At 42.8% G+C, this 25,957-nt stretch overlaps 3 protein-coding genes across 3 annotated transcripts in view; 1 reads left to right on the top strand and 2 right to left on the bottom strand.

The window, feature by feature from the left end:
• The window catches only part of LOC112109424 (probable E3 ubiquitin-protein ligase HERC6), a 90,345-nt gene extending 67,327 nt beyond the window's left edge, over positions 1-23,018 (top strand). The window contains exons 34-42 of the mRNA XM_029913675.1: positions 1,428-1,529; positions 1,622-1,744; positions 13,429-13,572; positions 14,393-14,559; positions 16,576-16,642; positions 16,861-16,943; positions 17,836-18,019; positions 21,035-21,134; positions 22,804-23,018. Of these exons, the coding sequence (XP_029769535.1) occupies positions 1,428-1,529; positions 1,622-1,744; positions 13,429-13,572; positions 14,393-14,559; positions 16,576-16,642; positions 16,861-16,943; positions 17,836-18,019; positions 21,035-21,134; positions 22,804-23,018 (1,185 nt within the window). The remainder of the gene's footprint in view (positions 1-1,427; positions 1,530-1,621; positions 1,745-13,428; positions 13,573-14,392; positions 14,560-16,575; positions 16,643-16,860; positions 16,944-17,835; positions 18,020-21,034; positions 21,135-22,803) is intronic.
• On the bottom strand, positions 5,470-6,028 carry PIGY (phosphatidylinositol glycan anchor biosynthesis class Y). The gene has a single exon (XM_024203934.3). The coding sequence runs from the start codon at positions 6,008-6,010 to the stop codon at positions 5,795-5,797; it is 216 nt and encodes a 71-aa protein (XP_024059702.1). The 5' UTR covers positions 6,011-6,028; the 3' UTR covers positions 5,470-5,794.
• On the bottom strand, positions 6,058-10,526 carry PYURF (PIGY upstream reading frame). Its single transcript, XM_024203933.3, has 2 exons — positions 10,260-10,526; positions 6,058-6,218 (listed from the first exon to the last, which is right to left on the bottom strand). Exons 1-2 carry the CDS (start codon positions 10,460-10,462, stop codon positions 6,077-6,079), a joined length of 345 nt encoding a protein of 114 aa, XP_024059701.1. The 5' UTR covers positions 10,463-10,526; the 3' UTR covers positions 6,058-6,076.
• Positions 23,019-25,957: the final 2,939 nt, after the last annotated feature.

The raw sequence follows: 25,957 nt of genomic DNA, 5'->3' as shown, positions 1-25,957 counted from the left end.
CCAGGGTGCTTACCCTGGCGAGCCGCGTGCCGAACGTTGCCGACCTCTGCTCTAGGGCATCAGGAGAAGGGAAATATTGGGTGTTCTTCTTGCACCAGCTTTTACAAATAAAACTTAATTGTAAACCTCTGTTTAAAACAAAAAAAGGTGTAAAATGGGTTCATATGGTGAGTATTCAACACTCACTTAATATTTCCGGTTTTTATATCTGTGTTACAGCAGTTTAATAAGAGCTCATCCACAGTGGTAGAAAAACATTGTGATGTTCTGCAGAGTATAATAGTTCATTAGAAATATATACAAGTACTACATTTTTCTTTCTAGACCTTCCTAGTGTAAATTTATACGCTGTTATCTTTCTTGCTCTGCAGCTGGGGCGATATAACCAACAGAGGGATGTGATTTTTTTCATCCGTTCATTCTCTTGGACAGTTATCTTTTCTAGCTCCTAAAGCCCCGATCTTCTAAATTGTTGCAACAGGGCTGAGCCTTGTTGACTTCAAGGGGTTTCCATGATGATAAAAGAATTGGCCCACACGCAGCAAATGACAGAAGCAGGCTCAACCTGTCCAAAATAGTTTTGGAAATACACCAGATTGAAACCTCCTGCAGTAACTTACCAAATAAATATCTGAGCAGGCATAGTTGCTATAGTGAGTGGCACAGTTCTCAAACCATTCAGATGTCTCCATACCAGCAGCATTTCTCGCACATTTGCTGCAAACTTATTCATAAAATGGTTCAGTCTCAAAGACTGGGGTGTTATTTTCAGATTTTGCAATTTAGGTGAAATCCACAAATATCTGTCAACCCTTGTTGTGTTTATAACCTACACCCACTGTCCCCTTTCGTTGGTTAATATAGTGCTTCGGAATGTTCATCATTATGCCTTTAATGATAGTTAGCATTGAAATTTAAGAGTAGTGACAAACAGAATTGGTGGGAGCTGAAAACCTCTGCAAAAATTCAATGGATTTTGAAGAAAATATGCTGAATCTGTATAAGCTATCTGGGAATTTCTACTGCCATGCTCATTGCTGTAATGATAATGCCTAGGGCCAAATTTCAAAAGCAGCTTTCAGAAGTGTACCGAGTTTGCAAGTGAAAACCATGCATTTGTGCATACAAAATGCGAAGGCCTGATTCTGATTTCAATGGGACTTCTTGTGTAATGGGGTATGGTGCATTGTGAACAAGGTGCAGAATATCAGGCTTTAGAGCTGAGGTACTCACAGTAGGGAACAGAACCTGTAAGTGGCTATTTTAACAGACAAATGGGGAATTTCACTTTTGGACGTTCCTTTTAAAAATACGGCCTTATGTACATAACATGACAGAGGAACAACTGACAATCCAGCTTGTCTTTATCGCAGTGATATTTTAAATACATTTTCCTCATTGAAAATTAAACTTTCTTGTCATTTCAGAGGGCTTTGTTGAAACTGACTGCATACCCTTGCATCTTTGACATGCAAGATAAGATTGTGGTTTATGAAATTGACCGCCAAATTCTGTTCGGGATATATAACGTAAGTATTGCCAAAGTCAATGAGGTTTTTTTAATAATTTAAAAAACGAAAGACTGTAAAGCTTGTAACACATTGTCTATTTTGTTTTGTAGACAAACTCTTTCCTGGTGCCACGAGGTCCGTGGCGTTTAGAGGTCAGAAGAGCACATCTTGTGGATGACGTGTGGCAGAATTTAAGGAGCGCAGCACCTAAAACATTTGAGAAATTCTTGCAAGTAAGAAATCAAGCTTGATTATTTTGTTAGCTCTGAGTATATTGCTCTAGAGTACTTTGCCTTTAATATAGCTAATAACCAACAAAGAGATCTTTCCAGCATTCAACAGGCATTTTAAAATCCAGTTAAAAATGAAGGAGGAAAAGTATCATGGAAATTACTTAAAAGCAAGTTCCATGTGGGCTAGAATTAACTTCTCGTTCTTGGCATACCTGGCAATTAAGCTTTGTTTGATTAAAGCAAGTGGCTGATACAAATACCCAGTGAATGGGCGAGAACCAAGTCTTAGGACTTATCTACACAGTGGGGTAATGCACGCTACGGGGGTGGAGTATTTTATAAAGCACAGGAATGTGTTGTGTATTAATTGGTCTGGGTACACCCTGGTGGTGCACTTCAACATAGTTATGTTTGAAACTCCAGTGTTAAAGTGCACTACAAGAGAACCGTTAGTGTGCAAAAGCAGGGTCTACAGGGACCAATTAACACTCAACACATTTGTGCGCTTTAGAAAGCACAGCCACGTATAATGCATTACCCCACCATGGAGACAGCCCTTAGCCAACCAATGCCAGTCATCTTAACTTAAACAGGAGCTCCCAACTGGACAGAGAGAGACAGCTCAGATGTTGAGACAGAGAATGGTGGTAGCAAAAGTGACTCCTCTGCATGAGCTAGACCATACATGTACAAATTGTCCTTATGCATACCATTGCCACCTTGATGTAAAATGCAAGAGGGTAAGGATGAAGGAGCAGAAAACTCTCCCTACGTAACTTTTTAGCTTAGGTTGGAAATGTGCTTCCATTTACAGCTCAGTAACAAATATCTATCTCCATGTTAAAATTGAAGAGTAACATCTGTGTCTTGGATACCTATCTGGGTAGTGAGATTTATATACGTTCCTGCAAAGTGCATCTCTGAGCCTGTGATTCTGGCTGGTCACATATATGGGGACTCAGAGACATCCCTTGGGTACGGTGAATCGGGGTGACCGCCGGGGTGACCGCAGGAGGCAGCGGGGAGGTGAGGCGAATGGGGAGGTGAGCGGCAGCCGGGCAGGGGTGAGGAGGAGCCCCTCTACCAAAACCTCCCCCTCACCCCAGCACTTCCTGCCCACGGGCGGGCCCCGCTCCCTCTCAGCACCTACCATGGATTAGATGTTTCGCGGCGTCAGGAGGTGCTGGGGGGGAGGGGAGTGGGCAGAACTGGGTGAGGAAGAGTTGGGGCAGGGCGGGAAGAGGCAGGGCAGAAGGGGCAGGGGTGGAGCCTTGGGGGCAGGGGCAGAGTGGGGGCAGGGGCCTGGGCAGAGCCCCCCCCCCTGGCAGATTGGAAACTCAGCGCCTATGTCCCAGGCTCCGCAGCCCCCTAGGGACAGCCCTATGGGGACTGGTTAACATTGGTTAGGTCTTCTAATGGGGTGGGGGGAAGCTATTCCTTGCATTGGGATGGACTCCGTGATCTGCGGGTCTTGTCTATAACTAACTACTATGACCCTAAGTAAGATGGAGTCACTTGTACAAGTTGATAGAACAAATACAGCAATAAATCAAAGAATACAAGTCTACCAGATTCATTCTTTGCTACCTCCCTGCCCCTCAAGTCTAACTCTGGGAAACAAGAGCTGGCCTCCTTTAGATAGAATCATAGAATATTAGGGTTGGAAGGGACCTCAGAAGATCATCTAATCCAACCCCCTGCTCAAAGCAGGATCAATCCCCAAATGGCCCCCTCAAGGATTGAACTCACAACCCTGGGTTTAGCAGGCCAACGCTCAAACCACTGAGCTATCCCTCCCCCCAAATATAGCACATGATGACAGCAAGCCATGACACTGCCCAACACTATGAGGTAAAGAGGAAGAGAGGAATCAGGTAGCATATTTATCCCATTTTCACAGAGTCTGTATTTAATTGGATGGTAGTTTACATACATGAATTTATATATAAACAAACCAAACTACAGGTAAATATTCTTAAAGATTTAGTTACTGAGAAATCAGAAAAGAGTAATAAGATGCTCTAGGGAAAAGCAACTAGTTATAATCTGGGAGGGCAGACAGTATTTTTGATGTGTTGCTTAACGAAGCAAAGCTGTAAGCAGGGCATTCGATGCTGTAAGGCGTGGAATAAACGGCAGAGTGAACCTGCGTGTTCACACTGCTGCGGTAGACGCAGGGTGGGAACTGCTGGCAGGGAAGAAGGACCACCACCACCAAAAGAAAAAAAATTGGGTAACGAGTTGTTGCATTTGCTGTCTCTCGTGGCGTGGATATGATAACCAGAACACTCCAGTCCATAGTGCTGATATAAGTTTGGAACATAGAAGCCTATATGACTCTATGATCCTGTAGTGAGATCTGTGCAGATCCTGATCCTGGGCCCGGGCCCATGCAGAGCTCCATTAAAGTCCACTACCCAGATTTCCTGCAAGGTCAGGACCTTATTCACTCATCCATCTAATTGTTTTTTCATGATAGTTGGTGCAAGACCAACAGAAATGGAAACTGAAGCCTCCTTTGTAACTACATGATGGTACAGCAAAGGCAGCAGCTATACAGTCATCTCCCATGCTGTGCCGCTGGGGCATCTCATCCATGGTGTGCGGGAGGCCATCTCCAATAGGGACAGCAGCAGTTAGTCTCTGTGGCCAAGTCAGTTCTTGGCCCCTAGTGCTGGTCATGGAGATGACTTGTGTTGTACAGACATCAGTTTGCCTGGCCAGGACTTGTGTTGTACAGACATCAGTTTGCCTGGCCACGACTTGTGTTGTACAGACATCAGTTTGCCTGGCCACCACTTTCACATACAGCAGACTACTCAACAGTCATAAGGAGGTGGCCTAGCAGTGAAAGAGTACTCCATTGGGTAGTGCTAATATGAGTTTGGAAAATAGAAACCTATATGACCCTATCATCCTGTAGTGAGATCTAACAACAAACAATGGACATTTTAATAGGCCAGATTCTGAGCCCTGCTCTGCTCCCTTTGTACTGCATTTCCCCAGACAGCATAGATCTGGCAAGGGGCTGGGGAGAGGGTATGGTTGCTGCATGCCACACTGCTATCCCCAGCTGGTAGGGACCTTTGCCAGCTGGCACAGGTTCGAGGAGCCCCCAGGCTACTATCCCATGAATAGGTGTGCCAGCTTTGCTATCCTGGCAATCATCATAATGCCTATTTCAGCAATGACAAATGCCATCTTCATTCCCCCTATAATTTAATTAGAGACATTACTTTTCACTTCCCCATCTAAAATTAGACCTATAGCTTTACAGGTGCATAAATGGATGCCACCTCCAATGTGGCTGCATTTCAGTAGTGACCAAAGAGCTCCTAATATAGAGTCTGCAAAGCACATGTGGATACAAGTTTGATGTACACCTCTACCTCGATATAACGCTGTCCTTGGGAGCAAAAAAAAAAATCTTACCGTGTTATAGGTGAAACCGCGTTATATCGAACTTGCTTTGATCCACCGGAGTGCGCAGCCCCGTCCCCCCCGGAGCACTGCTTTACCGTGTTATATCCGAATTTGTGTTATAGCGGGTCACATTATATCGGGGTAGAGGTGTATTATACTCTATTTCCATAGCCCAGTAAGACAAATGCATTCCACTGCAGCCATCAGTTCAAACCAGCAAGGCAACTACCGCATGACAGTGCTGCTTATTGAAAGAGGCATAGTGAAACTCACCCTAGCCTATTTAAAATAATTCATCTCCATCAGTGCACAACATTTATTCTTAGCAAAGAGACACAACACCTTTGACAGGCTAGTAGCATAGCCTTACAACACACCCATCGGTTTTGATGGGACACACTAACATGGAGGAGGAACAAGAGAAAATGTTATTTAATTATCTCTCTTAGCACTAATGAGGCCATTGTGCATCAAGGCTTGTGCAGAACGTTACATTTTTCAGGTGTCATTGGGAGATTAATAAAGATCATCACTAATGCTAGGAGACCATTGCAACTGCACAGAATATAATATTAGGGTGTGGGTAGGCCACAAGGTTGGCAAGTCTACTTTTGTGCTTTTGCCTTATTAGTTGTGTCTAAAAAGTTTAATACCCATCCAGGTCCAAAGATGAAAGAACACGTAAACTGGTATGGTAAGGGGAAGAAGCAGACTATAGAAACACAAGCTGGTTGTGCTGGTGCAGCCCTCTGGGAACTTTTCATCCACACTGGCTGAATAAAACAGACCCGCTAAGGACAACAGTGGAACAAGTACAGTTAGCGTAGGCAGTGACAGGAACATTTTTCTTCCCCAGTTACTGTAGGCATAGGTTAGTCTTCAGGTTTTGTTTTTAATGATAACCGCTATCTAGGTTTGCTTCGGTTCTTCATCCTGGGCCTTTCTGTCAATCATCCTTGCGGCCTGAGGGATCATATTAGGAATGCCATCAATGATTGGATATGCGATGCCCAGCTCTTTGTTAATTAGTTCATTGGTGGATGCTTCATACCTGATCAAAAAATTTAAAGAATTGAACAGTAAATACAAAGACCTGGGTTTTTGTTTTGGTTTTTAAGATTTTGGGTTGGGTTGTTTTTTTTGGAGGGGGGGTGAAAGACAACTGAAATCTCAACAGAAGTATGTAGTTGGAAACTATGGAACTAGTAGAATTATCATAACAAAAAGTAACCAGGACACATTCTCAAAGCAGGAAGTCATGCCTTCAAGTAAAGATACTATTTAGAATGGAGGCAGGGTGTGACTCCTCATTACAAAATTTAGAACATTTAAATGATGAAAATGAAAATTCTCCTTAAGTGCTTGGGCACCCTACAGCAGTGCAGCTGGGAACTAAGATTTTGTGTAGAAAATGCCATTCAACTCAGCTGTACTTCACAATGATGTCCTCAAGGCTATTCATGGGGTACTTTATGATTGTGTTTGTGTCTGCAAAGGATTCATAGATTCATAGATTCATAGATTCTAGGACTGGAAGGGACCTCGAGAGGTCATCGAGTCCAGTCCCCTGCCCGCATGGCAGGACCAAATACTGTCTAGACCATCCCTGATAGACATTTATCTAACCTACTCTTAAATATCTCCAGAGATGGAGATTCCACAACCTCCCTAGGCAATTTATTCCAGTGTTTAACCACCCTGACAGTTAGGAACTTTTTCCTAATGTCCAACCTAGACCTCCCTTGCTGCAGTTTAAGCCCATTGCTTCTTGTTCTATCCTCAGAGGCTAAGGTGAACAAGTTTTCTCCCTCCTCCTTATGACACCCTTTTAGATACCTGAAAACTGCTATCATGTCCCCTCTCAGTCTTCTCTTTTCCAAACTAAACAAACCCAATTCTTTCAGCCTTGCTTCATAGGTCATGTTCTCAAGACCTTTAATCATTCTTGTTGCTCTTCTCTGGACCCTTTCCAATTTCTCCACATCTTTCTTGAAATGCGGTGCCCAGAACTGGACACAATACTCCAGCTGAGGCCTAACCAGAGCAGAGTAGAGCGGAAGAATGACTTCTCGTGTCTTGCTCACAACACACCTGTTAATACATCCCAGAATCACGTTTGCTTTTTTTGCAACAGCATCACACTGTTGACTCATATTTAGCTTGTGGTCCACTATAACCCCTAGATCCCTTTCTGCCGTACTCCTTCCTAGACAGTCTCTTCCCATTCTGTATGTGTGAAACTGATTTTTTCTTCCTAAGTGGAGCACTTTGCATTTGTCTTTGTTAAACTTCATCCTGTTTAACTCAGACCATTTCTCCAATTTGTCCAGATCATTTTGAATTATGACCCTGTCCTCCAAAGCAGTTGCAATCCCTCCCAGTTTGGTATCATCCGCAAACTTAATAATCGTACTTTCTATACCAATATCTAAGTCGTTAATGAAGATATTGAACAGAGCCGGTCCCAAAACAGACCCCTGCGGAACCCCACTCGTTATGCCTTTCCAGCAGGATTGGGAACCATTAATAACAACTCTCTGAGTACGGTTATCCAGCCAGTTATGCACCCACCTTATAGTAGCCCCATCTAAATTGTATTTGCCTAGTTTCTCGATAAGAATATCATGCGAGACCGTATCAAATGCCTTACTAAAGTCTAGGTATACCACATCCACAGCTTCTCCCTTATCCACAAGACTCGTTATCCTATCAAAGAAAGCTATCAGATTGGTTTGACATGATTTGTTCTTTACAAATCCATGCTGGCTGTTCCCTATCACCTTACCACCTTCCAAGTGTTTGCAGATGATTTCCTTAATTACTTGCTCCATTATCTTCCCTGGCACAGAAGTTAAACTAACTGGTCTGTAGTTTCCTGGGTTGTTTTTATTTCCCTTTTTATAGATGGGCACTATATTTGCCCTTTTCCAGTCTTCTGGAATCTCTCCCGTCTCCCATGATTTTCCAAAGATAATAGCTAGAGGCTCAGATACCTCCTCTATTAGCTCCTTGAGTATTCTAGGATGCATTTCATCAGGCCCTGGTGACTTGCAGGCATCTAACTTTTCTAAGTGATTTTTAACTTGTTCTTTTTTTATTTTATCTGCTAAACCTACCCCCTTCCCATTAGCATTCACTAGGATAGGCATTCCTTCAGACTTCTCGGTGAAGACCGAAACAAAGAAGTCATTAAGCATCTCTGCCATTTCCAAGTTTCCTGTTACTGTTTCTCCCTCTTCACTAAGCAGCGGGCCTACCCTGTCTTTGGTCTTCCTCTTGCTTCTAATGTATTGATAAAAAGTCTTCTTGTTCCCCTTTATTCCCGTAGCTAGTTTGAGCTCATTTTGTGCCTTTGCCTTTCTAATCTTGCCCCTGCATTCCTGTGTTGTTTGCCTATATTCATCCTTTGTAATCTGTCCTAGTTTCCATTTTTTATATGACTCCTTTTTATTTTTTAGATCATGCAAGATCTCGTGGTTAAGCCAAGGTGGTCTTTTGCCACATTTTCTGTCTTTCCTAACCAGCGGAATAGCTTGCTTTTGGGCCCTTAATAGTGTCCCTTTGAAAAACTGCCAGCTCTCCTCAGTTGTTTTTCCCCTCAGTCTTGATTCCCATGGGACCTTACCTATCAGCTCTCTGAGCTTACCAAAATCCGCCTTCCTGAAATCCATTGTCTCTATTTTGCTGTTCTCCCTTCTACCCTTCCTTAGAATTGCAAACTCTATGATTTCATGATCACTTTCACCCAAGCTGCCTTCTACTTTCAAATTCTCAACGAGTTCCTCCCTATTTGTTAAAATCAAGTCTAGAACAGCTTCACCCCTAGTAGCTTTTTCAACCTTCTGAAATAAAAAGTTGTCTGCAATGCAGTCCAAGAATTTGTTGGATAGTCTGTGCCCCGCTGTGTTATTTTCCCAACATATATCCGGATAGTTGAAGTCCCCCACCACCACCAAATCTTGGGCTTTGGATGATTTTGTTAGTTGTTTAAAAAAAGCCTCATCCACCTCTTCCACCTGGTTAGGTGGCCTGTAGTAGACTCCTAGCATGACATCACCCTTGTTTTTTACCCCTTTTAGCCTAACCCAGAGACTCTCAACACTTCCGTCTCCTATGTCCATCTCTACCTCAGTCCAAGTGTGTACATTTTTAATATATAAGGCAACACCTCCTCCCTTTTTCCCCTGTCTATCCTTCCTGAGCAAGCTGTATCCATCCACACCAACATTCCAATCATGTGTATTATCCCACCAAGTTTCAGTGATGCCAACAATGTCATAGTTGTATTTATTTATTAGCACTTCCAGTTCTTCCTGCTTATTACCCATACTTCTCGCATTTGTATATAGGCATCTAAGATACTGGTTTGATCTTTCCTCCCGGTTTTGTCCTGACCCTCCTTTCTCTCTGCCAATAAGAGAAGGTGTAAATATAAATTATGGCAAACTGTAGCTTCCACGGAGCACATGTGCTTGTCATGAACCCTACAGGTTACATTCAGTTCCTGCCTTTTGCTGTATTTCAGTTAATTCTAGTAGATATAAATACATGCCCATGGAGGGAAATAGGTAAAAATGGAGGGAGAGCGTGAATGGGTGTGACGCGCACACACACCCCTTCCATTGTAACTCGCTTCCCTCCCCCGTGTAGATATACAGTTCAGTTAATGCATAGCTGCAGAAAATTGGAAGTGAGTGACCTGCCCAGATTTACTCATCGGATGGTGTAGGCTCTCATTCAGATTAACTTTAGGGCTGATTTAAAAACCAGCTCCTTTTGTGATTAAAGGCTATTGTTGTGTTTTTCAACAGGACAGTGAAATTTCACTCGTGCTTTGAAATCAGCCTCAGACAAAATTGTCACTGTTGGTTAAAATCTTCTCTCTAAAGAAGGGGGGGGGAGAGATTAGCTGGACACTGGAAGTTCAGAGGGCGGTGGGTTTGTGGGAAAGGGGAGGAGAGTCTATTCCCTACAGGCAGGGATTACTGGGCAAGGTTCCCTGGCTTGCATCATGCAGCAGGTCAGGCTAGATGACCACAAGGGTCCCCTAAAATCTCTCAATCCGAGAGAAAGGGAAGGAGGCTGGCCTCACCTCAGTGGTTTCTTGGATAGCGGGCAGACCAGGAACTCGAGCAGAGCCGGGTCCCACGCCTTGGGCTGCTCCTGCCCGTCCGAGGAGTGTCTCGGGGCTGCACCCGGGAAGGGTCTGTTAGCTGCAGCGCCTGCTCCCACAGGCTGGGGCTGCCTGAACAGCAGCACTGAGGCGAGGGTCCTGCTCACATACCGTCCTCGCATGGTCCTGCTCAGCCACTGCCGGGCCTGCTGCTGTGTGCTGTGTGCTGACTCACAGGGCCAGCCTCCTCCTCCTCTCTGCAACTAGCTCCTTCCTGTGCTGGCTCCAGAGAGTCCCTGTGCAGCCTGGGTGCTTGCACTTTAGTTCCTAGTAATCAGCCAATGCTGCATTGCCCCTGAACTGGGTTATTTATAGCAACTGCTCTTTCCTTGTAGCAACTCATCTTCCCTTTCAGCCCACGCTGCATATAGTCAGTTATCACTTTCACTTGGTTCGCCACACTGTCAGCTAATTAAGCTATTTCTCCTATGGCTCGGAAGGCAGAAACTGTGGTTTCTATTTTCTAAATACTTGGAGACTCTCAGATACTATGGTGGAGGTACCCCATCAGTACCATAATAGATTAATGGATCAACAGATGTAGTAATTTAATCTCATTCTAAAACAATGAGGAATATAAATCTGTTAGTCTTTAAGGTGCCACCAGACTCCTCATTGTTTTTGTGGATACAGACTAAGACGGCTACCCCCTGATACTTAATCTCATTCTAAGCATTTCCCTTAGCAGTTCAACCAGGTCTACAAGCTATTTGTGCACCTATAGGAAAAGTTACGCTCCCTGACAAATTGTACTGTGTGGAGGGGTTAGGGATACTCCCTTGTTAGGAGTTAATTTTTAGTCCATTTTTATTTTTAAGCTCACTGTGATGAGGAAAGAATTTGTTGAGTTGATTTCAGTGGGACATTGGAATTTCTTTTGAAATCTCACTTGTTCAACATATTCCAGCTTGACTGTTCTAAACCTTTGTTTTCAGAGGTTTATAACTTGCTCAGGAAAAAATGGTTCCAGTGGGAAACTGGAAAAAGAGAATCTAGGGCGTTTTAAACTCAATTAAAAAACGAAAGAAAAACAAACAAAAATACGAAATACTTAGTGCCTAATGTCATAAAAATAATAAGACAAAAATATTACATTTTGGCAAGTGAGCTTCCCCATAGCCCGTATTTTGACCTGAATACCTGCTGACATACAGAAAAAATCTAAACTCCCCAAACTGTGTCAGCAAATGCCCCAGACAGTGCAGCACTTGCTTTGATGTTTGATGTCACAGAGCTGCCCTGCCAGAAGAGGGCACTCTACAAAATATTTCAGTAATAGTATAAAAGGTAACTGAAGCACATGGAAGCCACATGTGCTTTCAAGTGTGGACAGAACCACTGGATTTTGTAAATGCTATTTACTGCTGCTATGATACAACAGGGATGGAGCAGCAAAACACAACTGGGAGGTGAAGTGGAGGAGCAAAGAGGGGAAGGGAACGCATGGGAGAGATTGGAGGAGTAGAGAAGTATATTGGAGAAGTAGAAAAATGCATTGGGGAATAGAATGAAAGAACACTTCAAAAAAGCACACCACAAGAGAAGATGAGAGAGAGAGAGAGAGAGAGACTGTATCAGGCATGAGAGAGCACAGAATAATGGGAGTGGGAGACTGAATTTATTACAGATGTTCATGGGGACATTTCCTTGGATTCTTTTACACTTTAAAAGTCAGGGCCTATGTGACTGCTATACATGCTATAATTTTTTTCATGAGAATGTCTAACGCTCACTTTAAATTAACAAAGTATTACATTTATTTACACAACAGTCAGGCTTAGATGTTCAGGCAACTCCTAGCCGGGTAATTATTTCTATCCAGGGGTTCTGAGATTATCAGAAACCATGACCCAAAAGATCATGTAATTTATTATTGTCGCTAAAATGGCAAGAAAGAATTACAGTTTTATACAGCAATCCACATTTGGGGAGTATAAAGTTTTCTGAGAACCCGATATACAAATGATGCAGAACAGTAAATACACATAATTTTATTTTAATGACATTGTGTGTACATGTGTGTGTTATATATAACAAATATCAGGGTTTTTTAATGCAGATATGGCTAATATTTAATTCATGGAATTAAAATTAGGTAGTACCAACTGCTTTCCACTAGATGGTGCTATGCTGTTTATAAAATAAGGTTTAAACTCAAGCTTCTATGCTTTCCAATGTTATAAAACTACCAGCAGTGTTTTCTGTAAGTGAATGTATTGTTCTTGAAAGGGGCAAATTTGCACTGTGGCTTTATGCACAGTGCCTGCTGTGTGAATAAGCAGGAGACAACTCTTTCCAAAGCTAAGTGAGTGTTGAACACTACCAAGTCAGAATGATAGCCTTTTCCACCCACTTGGCCCTGATGTAAATAACTGCACAGGTTGCAGACCAACAGTGATATAGATCCTACAGGTGAAATCCTGTCCCCATTGAAGTCAATGGGAGTGTTGTCACTAATTTTTCTGGGGTCAGGATTTTACCCCTCGTGCATACTAACATTCAGATGTGGCTTATCGTCATTAAAGTGGGTGTCGAGCTGTCTGTCTGGCATCTTTCAACAGCACTAAAAGCAAATATTGATGAAGCAAAGTAACCTGTGAAAACTGGGCAGGGGAAGAATTAGAGCCTTGGATTTAAGGATAAGGATCTAATTTGTCAGATTATGGTACCAGTACTGCCAACTTCAAGCATTCAAAAAAATCACGAGTCAGGCCCCCCAAATTATTGTGAGTCTCACAATAAATTTATGACAGTTGACAACACTGTGGTATCACTTATACCTTTTCCTTCTTCTATCTCCATCTCCTGTCCATTATAACAGATGATGATCATTCAAGGGTAAACACACTGAGCGTTTCACGCTGAACAGCCACAGCAGTTATGGGTATTCAATTTGTAATTGCCACTTCTGCAAACGAGTCCCCAATCCTGCAATTTCATATGCATTGACAGTCCCTTGCACCTGCATCCAGCTCAGTGCAGATTTCAGGGCCCAAGTAACTGCCTAGTGCTGGGAGGAGTTGTGCAAATGATCATTTCAGTATGGACACGAGCAGTGATTTTGTTGGGGTCTTTTGGGGCTATTCAGGTGCAGTTCGTTGGAGAACAAGGTATTGATGATGGAGGGTTGTCCCAGGAGTTCTTCACTATCATTACAAGGGAACTGTGTTGTCCAGAAGCACAGATATTCAGACGTTTTGAGGACTCCACGCTGATTTGGTTCCCTTCCCAGGTGAGTTATTAAGATGATACTATTTTTTAACCTCACTTAAAAAAAAAAAAAAAAGTCTCTTAGCTGGTATTTCCCCATATGACTGTCACCCCACCCCCTTCACGTTTTTATGAACTGGCTCACGCTTTGGGTCATGTCTTCTGTGAGAAACAGACTTAGAAATGCTGCAGGTCTCCCTGTGGGCAGTGCTTGGGTTCCACTGAGCAAGCTCAGCCTCCATTAGGAGAAATCCTGGAGTCCCACCAACAACCAGATTCTCAGTTAAAGGAGTTTCCAGTTCATATTTTGGGCCTCAGAAATGCTTGCTCCTTTAAATAACAGGCATAGGGTTCTGTATGTATGCAGTTACTTCTTTATTTACGCTTAGGGCATGTTCTCTGCAACCAGGAGGTGTGATTGTAGGACATGTAGACAAACATGAGCTACTTTTGAAGCTAGCTCAAGTAATAATCACAGTGAAGCGACAGTGGCACGGACTAGCCCTGTCTGCCCAGGACCCTGGGCATATACTTGAGTGGGTGTCATCTGTGCTGCTGCAGCTTCACTGCGATTGATACTCAAGCTTGCTTTGGTCTAGCGAGATCAAAGTTAGCTCAGGTGTATGTACATTTGCTGCAATCACACCTCCCAACTGCAGGTTAGACATAGCTATAAGAGAGTGTAAGTGACTCGCCCAGGAACTCAGCAGCAGAATGATGAATACAATTCACGGATCCAGATGCCCAGTCCCCTGCCTCTAGCCTCTAGACACACTCCCTCCCCACTATAATAAAAAGTCAGTAATAAGGGGTTTGTTTTGTTTTTTAAACACACAAACTAGGTACCAGGAAGCGAAGACACCTTTTCCCTGATTGGCACTCTGTTTGGAATGGCACTGTATAACAGGAAGATCGCTCCCTTTCATTTCCCTCTAGCTCTGTACAAAAAGTTGCTGGATATTCCACCCACTCTAGAAGACTTAAAAGAGCTGTCTCCTACAGAAGGGAGGTATGATAAAACAATTTCCCAAGCTTTGTGCCATGAAATAAAAGTTGGGGGGGAAGGGGTGAAGTCTCCTACTTTGTGGTGTGCATAGAAACCACTAAAAACAGAGCAAAATGCAGTTATTCAAGTACATGCCTTCGATGAACCTATAATACCATACTGCTTTTGATATGATAATTCTAGGACATGGACATGCTCCAGAGATGAGACACTCAGGGTACGTCTGCCCTGCAAGTGGATTGCTCCCTCTGTCGACAGATCATGCCCACATTGGGGACACCATCATCGACAGGGTGAGCAATGCACCGTGGGTATGTATCCCCCAGTGTTGTGGGAAGGACGAGCTGATCGCTGGGCATCTTGGGATTCTCTCCGGGTTCTCCCACAGCCCCTCAGCTGCCGAGAGCAGCATCATGAGCAGCTCTGTGAGCTCTCCGTGCTGAGGAATGGCAAAGCAGCCCAGCAGTCTGTCCCCCTCCCGCTACAGTCTGCCTGCCGCTGTGTTCGTAGTGCAGTGCAGGGCAGAACAGGAGCATTCCAATGATTTGCTCTTTGTTGGTTCCCCAAATGGAGCAGCACACAGATACTTCCCGGAGCTTTGAAAGGGGAGGGGTGCATGCCTGCAGGGCAGCAGAGATCAAAACACTGAGCAGAGCAATCAGGGCAGGCATTGTGGGATACTGGCAGAAGCCAGTTCTGTTGACGGAACAAGCGGCAGTGTCTACACTGGCTCTTTGTCGACAATAAAGGGAGGGGAAAAGACAAAAGTCTCTCGTAGGGGTGGAAGCTTTTTGTCGCCAACGTTTTTTGCGACAAAAGTCCCATTGTAGTGTGTACACTCTTGCTGTTTTGTTGCCAAAAGGCAGTTTTTGGCGACAAAACTTGCCAGTGTAGACAAGCCCTAAGAATGTTGTTGCCTATAATTTAGACCTGGCTGAAACAAAGATGCATCTCCTTTAATAGTCCCCTGATTGGTGGGTTATAAATTTCTGTTGTGATTGCATTTTAACCAACTTAAATGTTTAGTATAACAGAAGTATTTCTCTATGCTGTGATCATGTCAGATCTGAGAAACTCAGCTTTGGTTGCGTTAGGTTTTGAATAAGAGTTTTCAGCTATGTACAGCAGGAAATGGTGATGGTGATTCAGTAGATAGCGTTCTTCCCCTCGATTCAATTTTGAACTGATGCCCTATCATCATAGATGGGGATACTGTGGTGCCCGTTCTGGCTGAGAAACAAGAGACCGGGATCACAAAGATTGCACGGCATTTTATTTTGTTTGTTTTTTAATAGCATGTCTATTAACTCCAGTGTCTTGGACAAGTTCCAACTCGGCTACTTGCATTCTGCCTACCCAACCTCCTCCCCCTGCTGTTTCACTTCTTATTTCACTGACTTGCACAGCACTTATCACCATGGCAACTAGGTGCTTCACACAAAAATTAAAAAAAACAAGCAAAGCATGAATTACATCAGTGAACCAAATTACTAAAAAAATCTTCACTTCCTGTCTTAAATTGCTGTGTGGCGCTGCTCTGCACTACAAAATAGTTCTTCTCTACCATCCCCCTGGTCCATGATGGAATTCTCTTTACTCAGTAAACATAGCAGCCTCAGGCCTTGATTCTGCACCCACTTACACATGTGAATAACCGTCAGTGGGACTATTCACGTGTGTAAGGTTATTCGCATATGTAACTGTAGGATGGGGGTCCAAGGCCCCAGCCCTACAATGACCTGGGTGCAAGCTGACCCATACATCTGCATGGAATTCCTTTAAAGTCGGGGTGGGGGGGTGGGGGGGGCTCTGTTCAGGCCACATGAAGCTCATTGCTGGATCAGGCCTGAAGTTTATAGACCAGTTGTAGACCAATTTGTGGGTCATTCGGAATGAACGGTGCTAGATAAGGTGTAAGACATAAAATATGTGTATATGTACGGAATTAGAAAATATTTTGCTAACTTGCACTAACAAAATTATTTAGAGTCTATTTCCATATTGCTTCTTGTCTGACAGGAATCTTCAAGAAATCCTGGATGAAGACTATGATGACATCCTTGAGAACATGATGATAGATTTCACAGTAAGCCATTATCATCCTACTTACGGGGCCCAGCTCTGCAAACACTTATACACAGAGTAACTTGATTCATGAGTGGTCCCATTGAAATCAACACAACTGATCATATAAGTTAAGTCCTCGCCCTCATAAGTGTTTGCAGTATCAGGCTCTGTGTAAAGAATAAGAATGGTATGTGTAAGCCAGCATTCAGTTCTTTACTTTGCCTTTGACTGTTGTAGATAATGAAGGAACAAGGAAGATCTATAGTTTCCATTGAACTTAAAGAAAATGGTGCAGACATTCCAATCACAAAGCATAACAGGTAGTTCTCTCTCTCTCTCTCTCTCTCTCTCTCTCTCATACACACACACTTTTCTTTAAGCATCTCGTGTTTTAGTTTCTGTCTTGGAAGAGGTATAGATTTATATATATATTGGTTTTAAACTGTAAGATTTTTCTCATGAGCGAAGTGTTTGTTACATAGGACAGAAAGATAGTTGGAAGTAAAAGTCCATTAACCTTACAGTGTATCAGGGATAACCTCAACACAGGGGTAACTGGGAGATGATAGTCTTTGGTCTGTGTTATGTAGAAGATCAGAAATGGTCCCGACTGGGCTTAAAATCTCTGAATCTGAAAGCCCTATTTAAGCCCTATATATAATATTTAAAATGGGTAGGTGGTAGAGAACTACCATTCCAGTGAATTATTCCTATCACAAATAAAAAGAAGACTCAAACTGAGTTAAACCTGTGTAAATCCAGAATAATTCTGTTGACTTCAGTGGGAGTTGCTCTGGATTTATACCACTGTAAAACAGCAGAATATGGACCAGGGATCTGTGTTCATAAATGTGCATACAGCACAAAATAAAGAATACCCACCATGTCTTACTCTGGGGCCCTTGGCTACTACTATAATATAAATAATTAATAAGAATGACCTTAAAATGTATAAAAACAGCACAGAAAATGCATTCATGGGGGTGACTGAATTGACAGTCATTTGTAGTGGCCATTCCTGTTTGTTTATGTACACAAGTAATCTTACTGAACTCAGTGGGATGGCTATACGTGTGCACAAAGTGTCTTGCATGTGTTGGATTAAGGCCACATTCAGGAACGAACTATTGCAGGTTTCCCCTTTAAAGTTGCCTCTGACTCTGTTTCACTAAAAGCAAGAAATCAGTAGCATTCGGTTGATTATTTTTGCAGGAAAGAATACGTCAATGCATACGTGAATTATGTGTTCAATGAATCGGTAAAGAAGCCATTTGAGGATTTCAGGAATGGGTTTTTAAGAGGCTGTCCAGCTAAGAAGTGGAAGCTCTTCCTTCCTATCGAGTTCCTGACTGTTTTCCGTGGACATACAAAATATGACTGGAAGCTGCTGGAAGAGGTAATGCAGTCCAGCAGAGCATGCGCCTGCTTTACTTGCTGAATATAGGTTCCCTGTCTTTGTTCTTTTGTTGAGTACAAACCTCATGAATGAGAGAATAGATGGTTCAGGGGCCTGGTAAGAGATGAGGGGCTTTTCGCTTAGGTTCACACCAGTGCCCCAATGTAGTGTTCCTAGTGGCTACTAGTCATTTTGGGGCTAAACAGGTTGATGATATTCCTTTAAATTCTTTTGAGTTGTGCTATTGTCTCATTTTTAGTGCTCGGTAGCCAAAGAAACATGATCTGGAGGTCCATGCTGCAGCATACAGCACCGAGCATGCTTTGGGCACTCAAAGTAAGACAGTAGAAGAGTGGTGCCTCTACTGACTATGCGTATGTAGAGCATCTAGCGCAGTGGGGCCCCAGTCATGGCAGGGGTCTCTAGGCATTACTGTCATACAAATACTAATAACAATTTTCAGAGCTGCACCCCTTATGCTCTTGTTGGAAATTTGCCCCATATGAAAGAGGCCCCTTCGGTTTTCCTGGTACCACTTCTTAGGATTTTTTTTTTTTTTTTTAAAGAGAAGAATTAGAGATGGGCCTAAAGTAATACCTCATATCTGACCTGAGTCCTTCCCTCCCACCACCTTCAAGCTGCGAAGTGGGCATGTTAGAAATCCATACCCAGATCTGGATCTGAAATGTACTACACTCCCCTCTCTATAGCTGGTTGAGGCAGACCCTCGATTAGAATGCCCTGAACTTGTGTGTTAGTGGAGGGGTGTTAAAAATCTGAATTTGGCAGCTAGGGCCTGTATGTGGGTGGGTGGAAGTGCTGTGTAAAGAGATGCCCCAAAATGGAATCCATCCTAGCAAATAAGTCCATCATGGCAATATTAAAATGTAAGACAAACATTTGGTACCGTTTTTTCCATTCTATCTTAAAATAAGTATTTAAATAGCTGGGATTACAGGGATCTAATCTTGGAGTAGCCTTGTGTCCCCAGAATAAAGGATTAGAGCCTTTTATCTTTCTTATGAGCCAAAGTCTGAGTCATTCAGGACCAAGTTTTCCCTCAGTTCTACCAGTGTAAGTAAGCCCAATCGCCTAAATTCATCTAGTTCTCTGTTGCCCTGCACCTTATGTAGTCATTTATACCCATGCTAAGTAGGTGTAAACACTTTCATTGTGATTTGGAGGCACTTTGCCTGGCACCCCATGTAGTACAACCTGGGGCAATCAGGAACTAGACCCACTGGAGTTACTCTAGATTTACAGCTGAGCAACCGAGATCAGAATCTCACTCAGACACAAGTCAATGGAAGGTTGCCTGAGTAAAGAAGAGTAGAAATTAAGTAAGAACTTCAGGTTTTGTCATACATTCCTTAAAAACCAAACAAGCAGATTCCACCTATAGGAAACTAGAAGGCTCTAATATAGCAACAGGACTATTTTACATATTTGGTAAGTAAATGTATTGCTTTAGATAAATAAAGAGCTATCAAAGAACAACCACACAGCAGGGCACTGATTATCTAACATTCTTGGAATGTATTAGGTAACTTTTTATTACAGAAGGTGGAGAAAATGACTAGGGGAGAGACTGTTCTAGATTTGAGCCTGGCAAACAGGGAGGAACTGGTTGAAAATTTAAAGGTGGAAGGCAGCTTGGGTGAAAGTGATCATGAGAGGATAGAGTTCATAATTCTAAGTAGTGGTGGGAGGGAAACAGCAGAATATTAGACAGTGGACTTCAAGAAGGCAGACGTTAGCAAACTCAGAGAATTGGTAGATAAGATCCCATGTCCTCACACAGCCCCGAGCTACCCCCCGTCCGCACACAGCCCCCAACCTATCCCCTGCCTGCACCCTGAGCTACCCCCTGTCCACACACAGCCCCTAGCCACCCCCGCCTGTATCCTGAGCTACCCCCTGCCTGCACACAACCCCTAGCTACCCCTCCCTGCACCCTGTGCTACCCCCTGCCCACACATAGGCCCTAGCTACTCCCTCCCTGCACTCTGAGCTATTTTCAGACTTTTTGACCTGAGCCCCCCACTTTTGAGTTATAATTTTTGGTTGCACCACCCCCACACACAGAACCCAGACAGGCAGGTGGCACTGCTGAGGTGAGTCAGGGGGTAGAGGTGGCGCTCCCTCCCTGGACCCCACCATGCAGAGCTGTCTCAACCCCTACTGGCCCCCGCCCACCCAAAATAGAAGTCAAACTACACCTATGCCTGAGCCCCACAGCCCAGAGCCCCGAGTCCTCCCCTCCCCCCCGGCCCTGGAGTTTTTGTAGCATGTTGTGGGGGCATAGAGAGAACACTTATAAAGTTTGTGCATGATGCCAACCAGGGAGGAGTTGCAAGCACTTTGGAAGACAGGATTAGAATGCAACATGATCTTTTGGAGAAATGGTTTGAAATAAATGAAACTCAATGAGTCAACAGTGTACCACTGTTGCAAAAAAGTGATCATCATTCTGGGATGTATTAGTAGGAGCGTTGTAAGCACGCCATGAGAAGTAGTTCTTCCACCCTACTCAGCACTGAGAAGACCTCAATTGGAGTACTTTGTCCAGTTCTGGGCAGTGGGCACCACACTTCAGGAAAGATGTGGACAAATTGGAGAAAGTCCAGAGGAGAGCAACAAAATGACCTCTGAGGAAAGACTGAAAAAATTGGGTTTGTTTAGTCTGGAGATGAGAAGACTGATGGGGGACATAAGTCTTCAAGTATGTAAAAGGTTGTTACAAAGAGGAGGGTAATAAATTGTTTTTCTTAACCATCGAGGACAGGACAAGAAGTAATGGGCTTAAACTGCAGCAGGGGAAAATTAAGTTAGACATTAGGAAAAACTTCCTATCAGGATAGTTAGGCAGGTTGTATAATGTTCATTATTGAAGGATTTTAACAACAGGTTAGACAAATAGCTGTCAGGGATGTTCTAGATAATACTTAGCAAGGTGTCTTCCAGTCTTACATTTGTAGATTAACTGGGCAGGTCTATTTTTATTCTCTTTGACAGAATACAAAGTACGAAGATTATGAAAAGTCTGATCAAACCATCCAGAATTTTTGGGCTGTGTTTCATGAACTCCCAGAAGAAAAGAAGAAGAATTTTCTTGGTAATAAAACAGGCACTTTAAATAATGCACTAAATATTATTCCACCTAAGGCTAATAGAGAGCCAGTGGAGGTGATGGGTCATGAATCAGCATGCAGCGGAGGCAGGAGGTATTTGATTAGCTTCACAGCCATTACCTCATGAGAGTATTTGAATGAGTATAAATGGAAGAATATCTACTTAATTCTTCATCAGTGTAACCCCATTGACTTCAATAGAATGTCAATGAAAGAATGTGACACTGGATACTAGTAGAATAATGAGCTACAGCCACAGCAAAACATCAGGTGGTTCTGCTGGAAATATTTTAGAAGTATGTGCTAGTGGTTAGAGCAGAGGACTAGGTGTCAAGACTTCTGCCTTTTTCCCCCAGCTCCCTCTTTGATTGGATCGGCTGATTTCAGAGTAGAGCTGGGCTGCAGATTTCGGTTAAAATATTTTTTCCCAACAGAAAATGCCATTTCTACAGGCAAAACTTTAAATTTTGCTGACACTCTCTGATTTTCCAGGAAAATCTAAACAAAATGTTTTGGGTCAGGTAGACCCCAATTGAACATTTTGATGTTTTAAAATGAATCAAAAGGTTTAGTTTCAGGTCAGTTCAGCATTAATCTCTGCTCACCTGAGCAGCCCTAGAGCATTATGGAATATGTCGTTCAGTTGCCCCATGCCCCCATTTTCTTTTTTGGGCAAGTGCTCCCTGGCTGGACTCCCATGATGCACCATAATGGTTCAACCAGCGGGGAGACTGTGATGCATCATGGGAGATGCAGTCCAGCCAGGGAGCCCGGTCCATAGAGGAGAATGGGGGCATTACGCACTAGCACTACAACTCCCATGAGGCACTGTGACAGCTCAGAAAGGCCCCAAATTAATGTTGAACCAAGTCAAAATGGAACCTTTTAATTTGGTTCACCAAACCAAAATGAAATGTTTCAAATTTGAGAGTGCTGAAACATTGAATTTTGATTGAAAATGTTGAACAAAATGTGTAGACATTTCCTAATTGAAATGTTTATGAACTTTCCAGTCCATGAAAAAAATTGAAATTTGGACTTTTTTCCCCCTGATTTGGGATGACAACAAATGTCAAAATATCAGAAATTCCCCACAGGACAGAAATTCTGCTAGATTTACTAATTAATCTCTCTCTACAAGGTATTTGAAGACATCTATCACCATAGTACCTTAGTGCAGGATAACCATAGATAGCAATTCCCTTGTGTCTTTTTGTATTTAATTTTATAAATTTTGAGGTGAAATTGTGGCACAGCTCAGAAGGAGGTGGCATAAAAGAGATGGCTTGGTCGGGGCCTAAGAGGAGTCCTTAATTATGTGAATGGTCCTTACTGACACAAGTAGGCCCTGCTTTATCCAGAATGTTGCTGGATCATGTTCGTAGTTTTTAAGCACAGAAAGCCTAGCCTAGCCTTTCTAACTTAAAAAATCTTTTTGATTAAAAAAGAAAAGAAGGGATCATGCTCATTATAAGTCGGCAAGTAAAAGGATTCAAAATACGCAAGTACACTAAGTGTAAAACAAAAAACAAATAGCTTATACAATTACTTGTATATTTACTTTGTGATTCTCTGCCCCCTTCCACTCCCCAATAATATTATCTTTGTGTGTTTTCTGTCTGTATCTTGTTGACTTTTTTTTCCTCCCCTCAGCTTTTCTGACAGGAACGGATCGAATCCCTGCCGAAGGGATGAGACATTTTCAATTCACTATTGCAGACTTTCAAAAAGAAAACCCAGACCTTTTCCATCCTATTGCCAATACCTGCTATCACATCTTGGTGCTCCCGAGATACAGCAATGAAGAGATCCTTCGGGAAAAGTTCCTGAATGCCTTAGAGTTTTATGAAAAATTTAGCCTATCATAAATTGTGGCCAAGAGCAATTTAAAAAACATTGTTCATGTCTTACTTGCAATAGTCTTCTATTGTTAGCTCTTGTGGGAGGAGAAGCCACCAAATCCTGTCTTTTATTTGTATTGCACCTTAAAAACATTCAGATTCATTCATCCATTGGGACTGCACTTTAACAAAGGAGGTGATTCTCAGGCCTGCAGTCAAAGTACCTAACATTGTAGAACAGGTTTGTAAAAAGACACTGAACTAACTAACCAAATGCAACATTGACTAAACAAAAATGTATTATTGTTATTGGTTAAATGACTTTTTCCCTGCATAATCTCTTACAATGGATATAAAATGTGTGTGTGTGTATGTGTGTGTGTATATATATATATATAGAGAGAGAGAGAGAGAGAGAGAGAGAGATTGATTTTGTGATATAACAGGTGTATATATACTACATAGGAATTTCAAAGGTACCTAATGGATTTAAATGCCCAATTCTCCTAGAATTTCATTTGGATTTGGGTGAATGAGTCTCTTAGGTTCCACTGCAAATCCCAGCCTTAATATGTATCTAAAGAAAACGTTGTAATTAATTATATAATGGTATATATAATAGGTTGACAATGTATATAATAGGTACTTTTAACTTGAGTGCTACCTAATGAACTGCAGTGTTAGGCAAAATCACCCTCCTGGTTTTAACTCTCATGCTTCCTACATTCCCAGCATTTAAAAGAATCTTGCTGTTTCACAGATGTTTCTGGCTGGGGTTTTCAAAGGAGCATAAGGGAGCTAGACACCCAACTCCCAATTAATTCTAATGGGAAATGGGCAACTGACTCCTGTGGCCACTTGGAAAGTCTCCAGCATACCGAGCGGTCTCCACATTCAGCGAACAAGAGGTTAATTGGATGCTGAGGGGAGGGGTTGGTAAAGACAGTGATGACTCTGTCACTCTACAGTGCTCTTATTTGACATGGGCCTGATTACTCAGCAATATAAGTCACTATCTTTGCCAGTTGCAGAAGCCTGAATTGTGTTCACATGGTGACCTCAAGAAGCAGAGATTCTCCATACTTTGTATCTTTATAGAACCAACACACTGTCAATGCATTCTTAATACACCTCTACTCCGATACAACACGACCCAATATAACACGAATTTGGATATAACGCGGTAAAGCAGTGCTCCGGGGGGGCGGGGCTGCGCACCCCGGCGGATCAAAGCAAGTTCGATATAACGCAGTTTCACCTATAACGCGGTAAGATTTTTTGGCTCCCGAGGACGGCGTTATATCGAGGTAGAGGAGTAGTAGTCATGCCAAGGGGAAAGGAGGATGAAATTTCCACTGATCAGAAATATTAGTGATGAGTTCTCTAGCCTTACCCACTACCTAAGGGGTAGTGCAAATTTGTACTTGACTGAGCAGTCCATACTCTCACAAGCACTGCCTTTGACTCCCCCAAGTAAGAGTTTTCAGGATCAGGACCTAACATGGAAAATATTTTATATTCTGTCAGTCATTTCCAGGCTTCGCTAAAAGCTGTATTTTTAAAGCATTAATGCAAGGGCCTTGCATTCCCAACAAGCTATAAACTTATTATTTTAATGTAAGTAGTTTTTTAAAGAAGATGTGTGGTGTCCTAAGCAAATAGATTTCATTTTCAAAAGCACGATTTTTTAAAAATAAATGTCACTGCTACCATAAGTTAAACTCTTAGGGTGTTTTACTGGCCCTTTTGCCAAATGTTGTGTTGAAATAAATGATGATAGGCTTTCATATTTACAGCTGACAGTGTTTTTCTTTGTTGTACAACTGCCGGTGTACTGTTGTGTTTCCTTGCTTTTCTCTCTTCGTAAAGTGCGTTTTGAGCAGCGGTCACAATAGGAAGTGAAGGCTGAGCTAAGAGTGTTTAAGTCCATTATGTGCAGCATAATTATGTTTCTGATCCAATTTCCTATTACATTAGTAAGCCAGGTCAAGTCCGTTGCTGTGTGGTGAGATATTTGCTTTATACTGATATGTAAATCTAGGACAAACATTAGATACAGTATTCTTCACTTCCTGTCCTAAACTGTTCTGTGTTGCTGCTGTGTGCTGCACAAACCCAATGTTTTGCTCCAGAGGCAGCTGCATTTCAGTGATAAGTCAGGTGATTCCTGTATAGGTCTGGCCCCACACTCCCTTTGCTTCTGTCAATGCAGAGTAAACTAAACTCTTGGATCTGAGTAGGGTCACAGGGGGAGCACCAGCTCTACACATGCCTCCAGATTCCCACAGAAACTTCTCTGTTGGACGGGCAGGCCTGGCTATTCTCTTTGGCATCCTGCTCCTTCCTCCTAAAACTGTAGGCCAAAGCAAAGCAAGTGCTATATGTTGTGATGCCTCCTCCCACACATACCCCCATAGGAGTTTCAGAGAGGAGCAGCAGCTGAGGTCCCTGGCTCTGTCACTCCTAGAGGAGATAGGTTGCCATGGTGTTGTAGGAGGCGAAGTGGAAGTGTGTGATGAAACTGGCAGGACTCTGTGCCACTTTTATACACTGCACTTTCTTTCATCGTCGTGAGGAGATTTAATTGGGATGAACGTCCTGCACTATAGTATTCCCAAATCCTAACCAAGCTGGGACTCCCACTCAGCTCCCACTCAAAGCACCACCCCAGGCCAGCCTGCCGCTGATCTGCTTGTTTCTTTCCTTTTCTATTTTCTGATTCTACACTAGGGCTTGGAAATTCTGAGTGATTGTAAGTACTGTGCAACTCTACGAAAGAGGTTTTCTGTTTGGATTTCACAGTAACCCGTTGCAGATTAAATGATTATAGGTTTATTTGCAGCGTGCAGGAATTTCCTCCATCTCGTATGATGCAACCGGGCATGAGAGATAAAGCCTGGAGTAACTTGCAAGGTTATTTTTAATTCATCCTCAAATAAGCCCTAATCTTATAAAAATAGACTCCC

This window comes from Terrapene carolina, unplaced genomic scaffold (assembly GCF_002925995.2).
Source record: "Terrapene carolina triunguis isolate 2854851 unplaced genomic scaffold, T_m_triunguis-2.0 Scaffold789, whole genome shotgun sequence".
NCBI lineage: Eukaryota > Metazoa > Chordata > Testudines > Emydidae > Terrapene > Terrapene triunguis.
The sequence above is the reverse complement of the archived record's forward strand: the minus strand, read 5'-3'. Positions and strand labels throughout refer to the sequence as shown.

Coding starts and splice junctions, on each gene's coding strand:
- PIGY (XM_024203934.3), bottom strand. CDS start 6,010: ATGTTCCTGTCACTGCCTACGCTAACTGTACTTGTTCCACTGTTGTCC.
- PYURF (XM_024203933.3), bottom strand. CDS start 10,462: ATGCGAGGACGGTATGTGAGCAGGACCCTCGCCTCAGTGCTGCTGTTC. Junction 6,219..10,259: donor CTATCCAAGAAACCACTGAG/GTGAGGCCAGCC, acceptor TTTTTTGATCAG/GTATGAAGCATCCACCAATG.